This window comes from Calonectris borealis, chromosome 9 (assembly GCF_964195595.1).
Source record: "Calonectris borealis chromosome 9, bCalBor7.hap1.2, whole genome shotgun sequence".
NCBI lineage: Eukaryota > Metazoa > Chordata > Aves > Procellariiformes > Procellariidae > Calonectris > Calonectris borealis.
The window spans coordinates 6301597-6314690 of NC_134320.1; the positions used below are offsets into that span (position 1 = coordinate 6301597).

Here is a 13094-nt window from a genome sequence, read left to right on the forward strand (position 1 = left end):
TATGACGTGCCAACCCTGGCACTGCCACTTCCTCATCCTCCCCTTTCCAAAGCATCTTCCTCCAGATGTGTAGCCACATAGGGCTTTCTCAGCAAGCACGCCCAAGGAGGCCCATTCTGGGCAGCCTCTGACGAGGTTGGCAGCGCTTAGGTGACATGAGAATATGAGTAACAAAGAGAAAATGAGAGAGAAGAGAAAGCTTCAAGTGTGTGAGGGGAAAACCTTGAATGGGAAAGAGAGAGCATCTGCTCTGAGCATTGGTGGCTGTATCAGGACTGGCATGCGCAAGCCCAGGACCGGGGCAGGAGCACAGAGAGTGCTCTGGCAGCTGGAATTACGTCCCATGCTCACGGCAGCCTGAGTTCCCACCACCCAGGCTGGCTTGGGCCCCAAGTACCTCTTTATGGTAGTGGTGCCTGCCTGTGTTGTGTGGGGTTTTGGGGGGTTGTTTTTTTTTTTTAATATCCAAAATGCAGTCATGGTCACAAGACCACCACTGGATACACAGAAGTGAAACCTAGCTGAGGAATGCAATGAGGTATTGTTCACTCAGACCTTCTACCATGTTTTTCCCCCTTGGTAGTGTTTCGTTTGTTTGTTGTTTTTTTTTTTCCCTTAATTAGGGTCATTTCAACTAAAATACCATGGGGAAACTCTAAGTACTATTTTTTCTCTCATCTCCTATCCCCCATTCCTTTCACAGATGCACAGTTTGAATTCAGCCAATACAATCCTCAGTTTTGATATTTAAGGGGTATGCAGAGGACCAAGCAAAACTACCCCTCTGGCCTTTCTTTCCCTGTTGGTAAGAAGATTGCAAATACGCACACAACGGGCAAGAAAAATCTTTCTTTTCCATTCCCCCCTGAACAAAATCAGCATGTGACACTCTCCATGGGTACATTCCCTGCTCCCTAGGAGTATAAACAGACTTAAGAGTAACTCTTGTCTTTTTTAAAATACCAACTTGAAGTGAACATATCAGATCACCAATGAAAATCAATGATCTCTTTTTTCTTTTCATGAAAAGTAAGGGAAACAATGAGAGTGATAGCTCAGGATGTAGAGCACATTTTGACAGCTAACATTCTACCCACAGATGTTACACACAATCAATAAAATCATGTCTTGTAGAAAAAAAATCAGAGAAAGATCTGTAGGGCCCAAATTTCCTTCTCTGTTACTGGAGACTATTTTGAATGGTGACTCAGAGACGCTACCCCCACAAAGCCATCTATTTACATCCTTAAATGAGCTCTGTGTGACATACTATGTACATAGTGCGTGTATGTATGCAGACACAGCGTGGGGAGTCGGATGTTGTAATGAAATACGTGATGAAACGAAAAGCAGCAGCACTTCATGCTTTCTGACATCCTGACCAGCAGTTACTTTGCATGCAGCTCACTCCACCGCCTTAAAAGAAAACACAAGACTCAAGAATTTTACAAGCTGAGAAGGAGAAAAAGTTAACAACCAGAGCTAAAGACAACCCAAAGGTAAGACAACAAGAGAGAATATTTCATTGTAGTGACACCTTGCCTTAAAAAGCTTTCTTCTTGCTACAAGATCTGAAAGCTAAGTATATTTTACATAACTTGTTTTGCTTATAGCATATCTACATATTATTTTTTTTAAGAATGAACAGAGCTATCCTTTGCATTTATGCTTTAAATCGTTTTTTTCTGTTTTGTTTAGAAATCTACACAACAGACTCTAGTCTAAAATGCCTTTTTATCATAACTAGATTTTTCTCAAGTAAAATCTTGGTAAGAAGCTGAAATTTTATTTCTGTAGACCCAGAATTTCCTAGACACGCAAAAAAAGGACTGAAGAAAAAAGAAAAAAGGACTAATGAAATCTCCTACAGAGGCAATGAAGTAAAGGACTTTGTCAATATTTATTACTTTTTAGGAATTCCTTAATTAACTTTTCATCCCTTTGGCTCTCAGTAATGGGTTCTTTCCCAGCATTAGACTCACAGTGCTTCACTCGATGAAGGGGACTCAGCAGGAGAGCAGCATATTGGGTTGCCGAGCCTAGGCCACCCTCTTGTACCAGGCAGTATCTCTGCCCAGGTCGTCAGTGTAACCCCTTGTCTGCCACGGGCCACCTGAATCCGGAGGTTCAGGGACCCAACCCAGCTCCAAACAAACTCCCCAGCCCCATGGCTGCGGGAAGGTTTAACTCCCAGGCAGTGAACAACCAGCAGCATAACAAGGGATGCTTCTCGCCTCCAGCCACTCAGATCCCCAAGTGCTTCACAAATTCAGGCTTTTCTGTTCTTTATTTGGGCGAGGGAATTTCATTATTTCCCCTCAAACTTCTCTCAGTCCCTTGCAGACGGCAGCAAAGCAGGCGCTGCTGAGAGTGTTGCTGCCCCCTGAGCCAAACCCCCCCATGCCTTATGGGCAGCCGTGCTCTGCAAGGAAGGAGGCTGTTAAGTGCTTTACACAGCCAGCAGCACTGCCTGCTGCTGGGACCCGAATAAAACCTGTACCTGCTACAGCAGGACAGAAGCTACGGATGGATCCCTGCACCTGACCCCACCAGAGGTATGCTCTCTTGCACCCACAGCCCTGCCAGCACCCCATCAGGCTGGGTTTCTGGAGCTGGTTTTCTCATTTCTGTAAACTAGTAACATACAGGATCATTCGTCTGGCATCAGTGTGTCCTTAAGGAGCAAACAGCCAACCTGCTCTTGCTTCCTAACAGTAATTGTTAGTTTTTAAGTAAGAAATAAATTTCCTTTTTTCCTGATCTTAATCTCTCTCAAAGAGATCCTAATCTCTCTCAAACGACAGCACGGGAGAGCTTACCTCTGAAACACTGGGGGAGTGACTTGATCTGCAGAACAGGAACTTTTACTGCACAGTTGACGACCGATTGACAAATCTGAAATGAAACAGCATCAAGATTAGTAATTCGTGTAGGAAAGGCACTACATCAAAGTAATAACAATTACAGAACGGCAGATGAAAGTAATTTCTGGGCACTGACAGAAAGATCTTTGAAAAGCTTTATTTACAGGTTACATTTGCTGACAGAACTGGCTGGAAGAAAGGATCAGGTATCCCCAGAAACCAATGAGAACCTTCCCAGTCCTTATCAGGAGAGTCTGAGGGCAGGATCAAACCAGCACCCTTCCTCTAAAGAGGAGAATTACTTCATGACCCCTGCTAAAAGGGTGCCTACCTTGACCTTTTTAGTCCCATCTTTGCAGAGGAGAAACTAGCTGTATGTTTGCTGCAACCCCTGTCTCTACAGACACGAATTTATCCACTGTAGTTAAGTCTGGCTGGTTTACACAAAAGCTTGGGTTCTTAAATCTCATTCTCGTCCTAAAGACTTAACCTCTGCTGTAAATAGCCTGTTTGAAACTTCCTGCCTGCTGCTTTTAGCAAGCTTGTCAGAAAGGCCAGAGGTAATCATACTTTGCCTAGTCGTAGTGGGAGAGGGTGCAGGATGGCAATGACTGTTTGGGATCTTCACACTAATAAACATGGGGGACTGTCATGCTCTTGCCTCCCCAAGGTCTCTTGCAATAGCTTGACTCAGGAAATCTGATACAACTAGTTACCTCCCCAAAATCCAAGTAATCCTAAAATTAGGGGTGCTACCCTGGCTCTGCAAAGAGATCGCATCACTACAAGGGGATGGTGCAGTCACATCTATACTCTGCTTAGCCTAAATTATAGGGCAGCACAGTTTGGGGTAACAGGTAACAGTGCAAGTGAGTCTTGGACACCAGAAAGCCTTGCTCCTCCTTGAGGCACAACCTTGCCCCACAATTCAGCACACAGTAGCCCAAGAGGAAAAAGCATCTTCAGGTCTGTGGACATATAGAGACCTTATTGGTCTTTGTACCGGGTCTTAAATGTGATCTTCATCCTTCCCTGTGATTTTCTTCTCTTCCAGCATACGTGGAGATATGAACGACACTCGCGCCAAGAGCAATATCAGCTATATCAGCACTGCCGTGGAACAGTTCCAGTTCATCATGTACACCCCAACGTTTACCCTGGGATTGCTGTTCAATGCGATGGCTCTGTCGTTCCTGTTTTTCAGGGTTAAAAAGCTGTCAGAATCTACAGTTTACATGATAGCCCTTATTTTCCTGGATACTTTGGTGCTGTTTACTCTTCCTTTTAAAATAATTTCCTACCGCCTTCAGGACAACTGGAACTTGGGGTCTGTGTTTTGCTCCACCTTGGAGAGTCTTTACTTTGTAAACATGTATGGCAGCATCCTCATCTCCCTCTGCATCTGTGTAGACCGGTACATCGCTATCGGGCACCCTTTCACAGCTCCCACCCTGCGATCCACCAAGAAAGCCGCAGTGATCTGTGCTGTCACCTGCCTGGGCACCTCAGCTGGGACAGTCTCTACTTTCCAACTGCATGGAGAGGGCCACAACATCTCGTCCTGCTTCCATAACTTCTCCAAGAGAACATGGGAAAACACAGGCCTGTTCAGTACCTTGGAGACTATCTTCTTCAGCAGCATGGCAGCCATGACCTTCTGCACTGTTCAGACCATCAGGTGTTTGAGAAAGCGCAGACAACGAGACAACCCCCAAACACACATCACCAGAGCAGAGAAGATAGTCATGACAAACCTTGTGGCATTTTTGGTCTGTTTCACGCCTTACCACGTGGCATACTTCATCTACTTTTTGATGAAGAATAACATCATTCACACCAGTTTTCAGCAAGTGCTACGAGACATCGTTCAGGTAACCCTTTGCTGGGCAAACCTGAACTGCTGTCTTGATGGGGTGTGTTACTATTTTGTTTTAAAGGAGTCCTTGGAAGACTCATTTCAAAACAGTGAAAAAACAGCCACGGAAAGCCTTGATTCACGTGCTGCATGTTAGTTACTCCGGACGATGTGTGGAGATGCTTTCATAGAAAGTGCAGGGTCCTGAACTACTTACCTGAGCAATTTACTTTAAATATTCAGACCTGAAAGTATTTCATAAAAAACAAAACTAAGTCTATTCCCAGGAGACTGCTCCTAACTTTTTTTATTTCCTTCCATAATGTTTTGTGTTAGCATTTACAGGTAAAAAGAAATGGAATTATTTCCTATAAATGGTGATGCATATCTCTTTGGATGTGATTCCTTTTTACTTTGAAAAAAAAAATTCTTCACTTACATGTGCTAGCATCTTTCAACCTCCCTGTCTATATCACACCTGCAAATCTCCCCAGGCCTTCAGTCACTATGGACTTGGGCTGCTGAGAAACAGAGGCTTAGAGTTTATGGTAAAAAGCTTCAGACTAAATTCTGTTGTCTCCCCTACCCTGATGATGTAGGCTCGTGCTCACATACATGCACTCCTGTAAGGTTTAGATTTGCACATGCTATTAAAAAAAATAAAATTACTGTAACTCTAAATCCAAAGGCAGCTTTATGTTAACATGGGTATAGCAAGATCTGCATGCCATTCCTCCGCTGGCTGACTTGCTCTGCAAGGTGCAAGGCTTGTTTTAACGACAGGTCTTGTGCCCATCATATCGCACTTCTAACTAATATTGCCACTAGCTCGAGTCCCCGGATAGCTCAGATTAATTGACTATCCCAGTTCCAGGCTTCCTCACCAGCTCCTCTCCTGCTCGCAGGCTTTTCACATACCTGTTCCTCCTGCTTGGTTACAAACCTAGTTTCTTGAGCAGAGCCAAACCAAACAAGAGCATGTAATAAAAAGCCTGAGTCCAATGTAGTGGCAAACACATGAATCTGAAGGAACAACCCCCACCTTACTGGGGGATAAGATAAGAGCAGCCTGATCCCTAAAGCAGCAGCCAGCAACATAGGATCCCAGGGGGAAAGCAGTCTTTCCGACCTTGGAGCAAGCTGAGCACCACCACTTCCCAAACAAACAAGGCAACAAAAAATAATCCACCAGCAGGAGTCTAACATGCCAGTCAGTTACTTCTTATCAGTGCCCTCAGGCATCTAGATAAACTGAATGACAACATGATCCCAGCCTGGAGAGAGGCAGCTCGCTGCCCTGGGGACCCCCACTGCTGCCCCTACCGCTACCCTGGTGGCCAGCTGCCACTTTCCTGAGTGATGAGAATGATGACAACCGAAGCAATTAGTTTTCGTATTCATGTTGAGCTGGATCCTTGCAGTATATCTTCTAGGCAGAGATACTAATCCCAGCCTTTGAACTGCCTTTCTCTGTACACTTTTGAGAAGAATAATGCACAAACCGTGTATTTATTTCTTCCCTGAGCTAGCTACTTTGCATGTGGAGACTCTAGTCTGTAAAAGTGAAATTTTTTGAAGTCGCTATATCTATGTATGAGATTGTACCAAAGAAGTCCAGTTGCTGAAGAGGGAAACACTGACCTGACATAGACGTAAGTGTATGCTGGTGTTTACGGAGTCCTTTTGGTGTTCGGCCGATGAAACATGCTTCTGAGGATACATGGGCTGTGCATTTACATTAGCCATGTCCTAGTTATGTCCAGGTGCATGAAAATAAAACCCACCAGGATATTCCAGCAAGAATTGCCTCTCCGTATCAATTGCCATTTCCATCGACTCCCTCAGTAAATTCAGAATATCTGACTAGCTTCCCTGCCAGCAGAAACTGAATCATCATCTCCTTGTTCATAACTTATCCCTTAACTAACTGCACTTCAATAGACACAAAGGTTTTACCACTGAGATTTCAGACTCCTTTTGGAAGCAGAATTTACAAATAATAGAAGAAAATAGTGCTGATGCAGAAGATTTATTTTACATTTCAAAGCAGTGGGCCAGGCCAACAGGGCCTCCACTTTAACTGATAATGCCTGAACATAGGGAACAGGGATTTTGTCAGTACCTCAGGAGGCAGAAAATGCCAAAGTATATGAGGAAACTGGTCTCAATTGCATTTCTATAGCCTGAGGCAGCTCCATTAGTTTTACTGACATGACTTTGGGCTTACACTGCTATAATTGAGACTAGAAGCTCACCTGTAGTTTTATGCTTCCTGTTGCTCAGCTTTTTTTTCCATTTTTAAGTATGCCTGTTCTTATTTGTTTGTTATCCTGCTGTCCTTGGTCCCACAGATCATAAAGTAACTTGCACTATAATTTCATTTAGAGTGCTGGTAGACAGTAGCAAGATGAATACCAAAATTAGGAATTTTTGGCTTGGCTACCTCCCTCAGCAGTAACACACTGCTTAGAAGAGGCAGGGATGTTGATCAAATTAAGCATAGTTAAAACTGTATGAAGGACATGTTAAAAGCATTTGAGGCATTTCTTCTTCTCCCAAGCCTCTCCCCTAGGTTTCTCCAGCATTTCTGGCCATTGATTTTTTTCTAGAAACAGACAGGCTGAGGTGTGGAAAAGCTACTACCTCCCCACAGACAGGGTCCAGCCAACCACCGTCTGAGCTCCCTGCCTCTACACCGGGCTCGCAGTGCCCCTGCCAGCTCCAAGAGAGCGCTAATTATCAGGGCAGGGTAACAACTTTCATTCTAGATTTCTGGGGGAAATGATAACCGTGCAAAGGCAACATTTTCTACTCAAAAGTTCTCTGCTGGATCTTATTGCTTCTAGGCCTCTGAACATTCACTTCCCAGGTCAAATCTGGTGTGATCTGATCCATTCTCTTTGCTCAGGTGGTTGCTGTAACAGCTTTTTAATTTGTAGGCCTTTATTTCCAAATCATGACACTGGGTATCTAGTGAGACTACAGAGATTTCTGTTTGCACCAAGAGAATATTAAAGACATAGAGTGCTAAGAAATAAAAGGAAAAATTCTGAAAATCTGCAATCTAAAGCCATCACAGGCTTTCCAGAATACAGTAATGATTCACCTGAGGAAAAAAAGAAAGCAAAACCCAGGATCTGTTTAGAAATGATTCACCCCTAAGAACTGAGGACTCATTCCTAACACATACAGTTCTTAGCTAAAAATCATTAATCATTCTGAAAGAATGAGAATGGGGGCTAGAGAGCTGTTATGGAGCACTTTTTTCACCTGCATTTGTTTTTGCATTTGTATAGTGAAAGGGAAAGGGCTTAAACCAGCACTGAAAGCATAGCAGGTCACGGGAGGAGGTGAAGCTGCTCTGCCGGGGAACTTCACCCTTTGGGCCAACCAACCCATTTCATTTGAGAGGCCTTTCACAAAATGCACCCTGAGGCTGCCGGATTTCTTGCCAAGAGACCTGTCTTGCAGACATTCATGCATGTATCGTATTCACATAAGTAACTTTCCTACTCATTTATTTGCAGGTTTCACTAAAAGACTGGGCATGTGTTTCAGCAGCTTTGATATTTTACACTTAAACAAGCCAAATGTCCTATTTCCTCCTCACTCACCTGGGAAAGCAGTGAAGTTCAAACGTAGGCATCCACTAACTTGGCACATCTGTCCTTTGCTTTCCAAATTTCTTTTCTTCTTGTACAGCTATTATCTTGTGTTTCAGGCTCGGGAAGTATCTGTTTGGATTGGGAAGAAAAAAGGTTTAAAAGAAAACATCACTGATGATAGTTACATATAACCACGGAAATTCCAACCAAAGCATTCATCTCCCAAAAAGAAAGAATTAGCACAGGTACCAGGCATGCAGATTCCCTACAGATTTCACTTTTACGTTTCGTGAAAGATGCCGACATACAATGAATGGAACAAAATATTTACCCTGAGCAATGCCACATCTGTGGTCAGTGATAATGAGAAAAACCTCAGAAAAGCAAGTTCCAAGAGAAATGCATAGGTTTTTATAGAAATTTTCATGTGCATACCCTCCTCTCAAAGTGATTTTAACATTTCTATTGCACTAGAGAGGGTTAAAATTGTCCTTTGTTTTCTCTGCACATGACAGCACCATGAGCTAAAGATGAATCTGTAGCACTCTAGATGCTAGGGAGAAGCCCTCTGAAAACTCTCACTGGCAAGAAGTGTGAAATAGTTAATTTTACCGTGAAAGTGGAGCACTACAGATAGGCACATGCAGAAATCGCACGTGCTCACTTCACAGTTATTTCCCCACACAGTAAAGATGTTTGTGTGCTCTTTTCATCTGCTGCATTTACTGGTGGTATGAGATGGAAGTCTCATAAAGAAGCAAAAATGTCCCAGGTGACACAATATAGTGATGGAGCATTCCCATTGCTGACCTTGGTGTGATAGAGACAAAGTCCTGGATGTGTCCGGTTTCGGTGGGAGGATACTCTCAAACTTGACCTGTGCAGATTGCTCCTAGATTTGCAACTGGCCAGTGCAAAACTACAATTCAATCAAGTGCTCCAGCTTGTCTTACTCAGCCCTGAATTCATCCTCCCTTCCCTTTCACGTGCCTCTGTCTTCAGTTTTTTGGAGGCACTGAATTCTCTAGAAATGCTGAGACTTTTCCCTCCATCGATGTCATGGTTTAACCCTAGCCAGCAACTAAACACCACACAACCACTTGCTCACTCCCCCCACCTCCAGTGGGATGGGGGAGAGAATTGGGAGAATAAAAGTAAGAAAACTTGTGGGTTGAGATAAGAATAGTTTAATAACTGAAATAAAGTAAAATAGTAATAATAATAATAAAAGAATATACAAAGCAAGTGATGCACGATGCAATTGTTTACCACCCACCGACCGATGCTCACCAGTCCCTGAGGAGTGGTCGCTGCCCCCCAGCCAACTCCCCCCAGCTTATATACTGAGCATGACGTCATATGGTATGGAATATCCCTTTGGCCAGTTTGGGTCAGCTGTCCTGGCTGTGCCCCCTCCCAGCTTCTTGTGCACCTGGCAGAGCATGGGAAGCTGAAAAGTCCTTGACTAGGGGAAAACACTACTTAGCAACAACTAAAACATCAGTGTATTATCAACATTATTCTCACACTAAATCCAAAACACAGCACTATACCAGCTACAGGGAAGAAAATTAACTCTATCCCAGCCGAAACCAGGACAATCGGGTTTCTTGCTCACTGAGAAACTCCTACCATAGCAACAAACTCTAATGAATCAGTATCTTTAGCTACTGTGAAAGGCAAAGGACACCTACAACTCCTCCGTTTATCCTTCATTTTATCTCATTTATTCTTGTTATTCTGATTACCACATCGATACCACATCATCTAATATGATAAAAAAGTTGCTATGGGATACTGATACAATAAAAATCTATGAGGAACCAGAAACGTTTCCCAGGAAAAAAAGCTGAATCAGTGCCATTTGCAGACATCAAAGGATGTAAAACCTCACATCTGCTGTATGCCACAGATTCCTATTAATCCTTCTCTCTAGTCCAAGACAAAAAAGGCATTAAGGTGGGATTATACTTGAGAGCAAGTATCAGCAGTTTAGAGTTATAAACACTGCCAGGCAATTGTTAATCCAAAACTAAGCATTACAAACGCAGGAAATCCAGTTTAGATTACACTTCAGAATATGCCAACACAATCCCGACCATTCCCTGTTAAGTATTAACTTTGTGACTACAAGTAAAGCCATCTCCCAGAGACTAGCATCTAACCTGGTCCCACTCAGCCAACCATAGTATCTGAGACAATGAAAGACACTATTTGAAATAGCTTTATTCAGTTTAAAGAGGAGCTTAGGAAAGCACGAGAAGTTGCAGACAGCAGAGACCAGTCTGACTTCATTCATGTTAATAGGAAGTGCAGTGGCTCAAAAACGTCGCAGCTGGAAGAGGGCAGAAACAAAGGAATGGGACTTTCAACAGACCAAGGTCGGTGTGGCTGTAAAAACCCTGCAGATAGATTTGTTTCCCTCATGCAGAGTAAAATAACTTAGTATTAATAAAAAATATGTTTATGTAGACCATTTTATATGAGTAGTGAGAAGATAAAAGAAAGCCTGAGCTATAAAACACTCTTCATCTCACTCTGAGCTCAGGCTTTCGCTGCCGCTCCTGCCTGCAGCTGCGCAGAGACCTGTTGGGACCTTGGGGCAGGACCCCACTGTGTGACAAGGCGTGTTTGCTCCCATTTGAGATGCCCTGGTGTATCCCACCCAGCCTCCAACGCCGAATCGAATGGGGATGGGCTATTCTGGGCTCTTCTCACCCCTACCTGTCTCTCACTGCAAAAATCAGATCTGAAAGGAGCCAGATCACACTTAATGCAAACCCACAGCCTGACACACCTTGCCTTATGATTCCTCAGAAAAACACATGTAGGCTACCAGGAGTGGGAGGAGGTAAAGCAATGGGCTGGACACGTTTGCATTTGTAACCAACTCCATGCTATAATGGCAAGATAAAACTTAACCCTACACTCGGTAGCAATAGTGAGACCTTTAATGCCCCCCGCCTTTGCAACACAAAATACAGAGGCAAGAATAATACGTTCCCTGTTTTGGAACAACGGAGCAGAAATCAAGCAGTATCACTGAGTCTTAGCCTAGATTTCATTTCTGGAAATAATCACACCATTCACATCGTTATTATACTTCATGCTGTTATGGGTTATTGCTCTCTCAAATCAGCCTGTGTCACTTGCCTCGGGATGCCCACATACACCTATCACAAAACATCTTTAAGAGACATCCCAGATCTCTCTCCCTCTTTTCGGCAATCAAAAATCTGATCCTGTGGATAAATATACCCATTCTAACTTTTAGTCTATCAGGTTGTCTAACTTGCATAACACAGCAGCCAGAGTCCCATACTGAAAACTATTTTGTTTGCATCAGATGAAGTGTTTGTTTTTCCAGAACTCCGCTGCAAACGTCCAAGAATCTTATTTTCAACATCCTTCCTAGTCACATTAGGTTTACAGTCCAGCTCCCCACATTATGTTTACATGTCCTTTAAACATAGATGTAACAAACCATATAGGTCACAATCTCTCTTACCAAAGTTTTGGCAAAACTGTTCAGGGTACAAATTATTATTTTCTTGGATAAACACAAAATGTCAAAGCAGCAAATCTTGAAGGTCATCCCAACAGGGAGCCGAGAGGAAGGAAGCACTTCGCTGGTCACTTTGAGAAAAGTCTTGCGACATTTTGAGTATTAATGAAGACAGCACAAAGTACCGTTAGGCAATTTTCCCAAATCCAACGAGATGAAGAAGTGGCACCACAAGCAGGTGACAAACCAGCCGTGGAGCAGAGCCGTGTTGCAGGTGGCCCACTGGAGCACAGGGGCAGCAGGCACCTGCAGCTCCCGGATTCACAGCCTCTGGGGAAGAAGTAGGGTTTTAAACATGGCCGGAAACAGCACATGCAAATTTCAGTTCTTTAACAGCTACTTTTGTCCCTTGGAGAACTCTGGGGAAGCATCCCTGTCAGAAAGGTAGTTCACCAATGTAACTTACTTCTTCTATATTACCGCACCCCAATCTCCATTACGACCGCATTCGCTCAACTTCTGCATACTCAATGCACCTGAAGTTAGAAACCCTTTTCTATAGCACAGTCAGTTGCTGTGGAAATGAGCCCAGTATCCCAGAGGATTAGAGTCTGGAGGGCCTGATTTAATTGCACTCCCTGGACAGACTCAGACTCCAATGGTCAACATCCAAATGAGGAATAATAGGGATGGATCAGCTCTTGAGAAACAAAAGGTCCCGTTTTCATGCAAATAGCATTCGTTAGGAAGAACAATGAAGGAGAAATAAAGAAAAGTCAGAGACAAAGCAGCAGAATCCTTCTGGGCTGAAGGTTTTTCAAAAGGCATCAGCTGCTCTTTAAACAGTACACAAAATTTCAGAGCGTTTTTAGATTTGCTTTTACATCTCTGGGAGTTGGTAGACGCAACCAAAAGCAAGTGTCCGATTTGCTTTAACTTTCTTTTTGTCACTTAGCTCCTATTCACACCCTTAGATGGGAACAATTTTCAACATCTGTAACCAAACTTCTAAAGGAGAAAGAAACTTTAAGAAAGAAAAAAAGAATTAAAAAAAAAAAGGAAAGAAAAATGCAGTAAAAAGAAGAGTGGTGGCAAACAACAGCAGCTCTCTTCAGCAGGTGCCGGCTGTGAAAAGCTGCCTTGGAAGATCTTGGCAACAGCACCCTCGGCCCAAGGTGAGCGAGTGCCAGCGAAGGCTGGCGGTGGGAGACGACGGAGGGCTGAGGAAGCATCTCAGAGCAGGCGCAGCGAGCTAACAAGCGGCA

The 13094-nt window shown here is 43.6% G+C and overlaps 1 protein-coding gene and 1 long non-coding RNA gene across 2 annotated transcripts; one reads left to right on the forward strand and one right to left on the reverse strand.

Annotated features, from left to right (window-relative positions):
- Nucleotides 1-2728: 2728 nt before the first annotated feature.
- LOC142085790 (uncharacterized) lies at nucleotides 2729-12071 on the reverse strand. The gene is made up of 3 exons (XR_012674822.1): nucleotides 12015-12071; nucleotides 8334-8453; nucleotides 2729-2895 (listed from the first exon to the last, which is right to left on the reverse strand). It is a non-coding gene; the product is annotated as an uncharacterized LOC142085790 (long non-coding RNA).
- On the forward strand, nucleotides 3503-4876 carry LOC142085617 (lysophosphatidic acid receptor 6-like). Its single transcript, XM_075157679.1, has 2 exons — nucleotides 3503-3534; nucleotides 3919-4876. Exons 1-2 carry the CDS (start codon nucleotides 3503-3505, stop codon nucleotides 4874-4876), a joined length of 990 nt encoding a protein of 329 aa, XP_075013780.1.
- Nucleotides 12072-13094: the final 1023 nt, after the last annotated feature.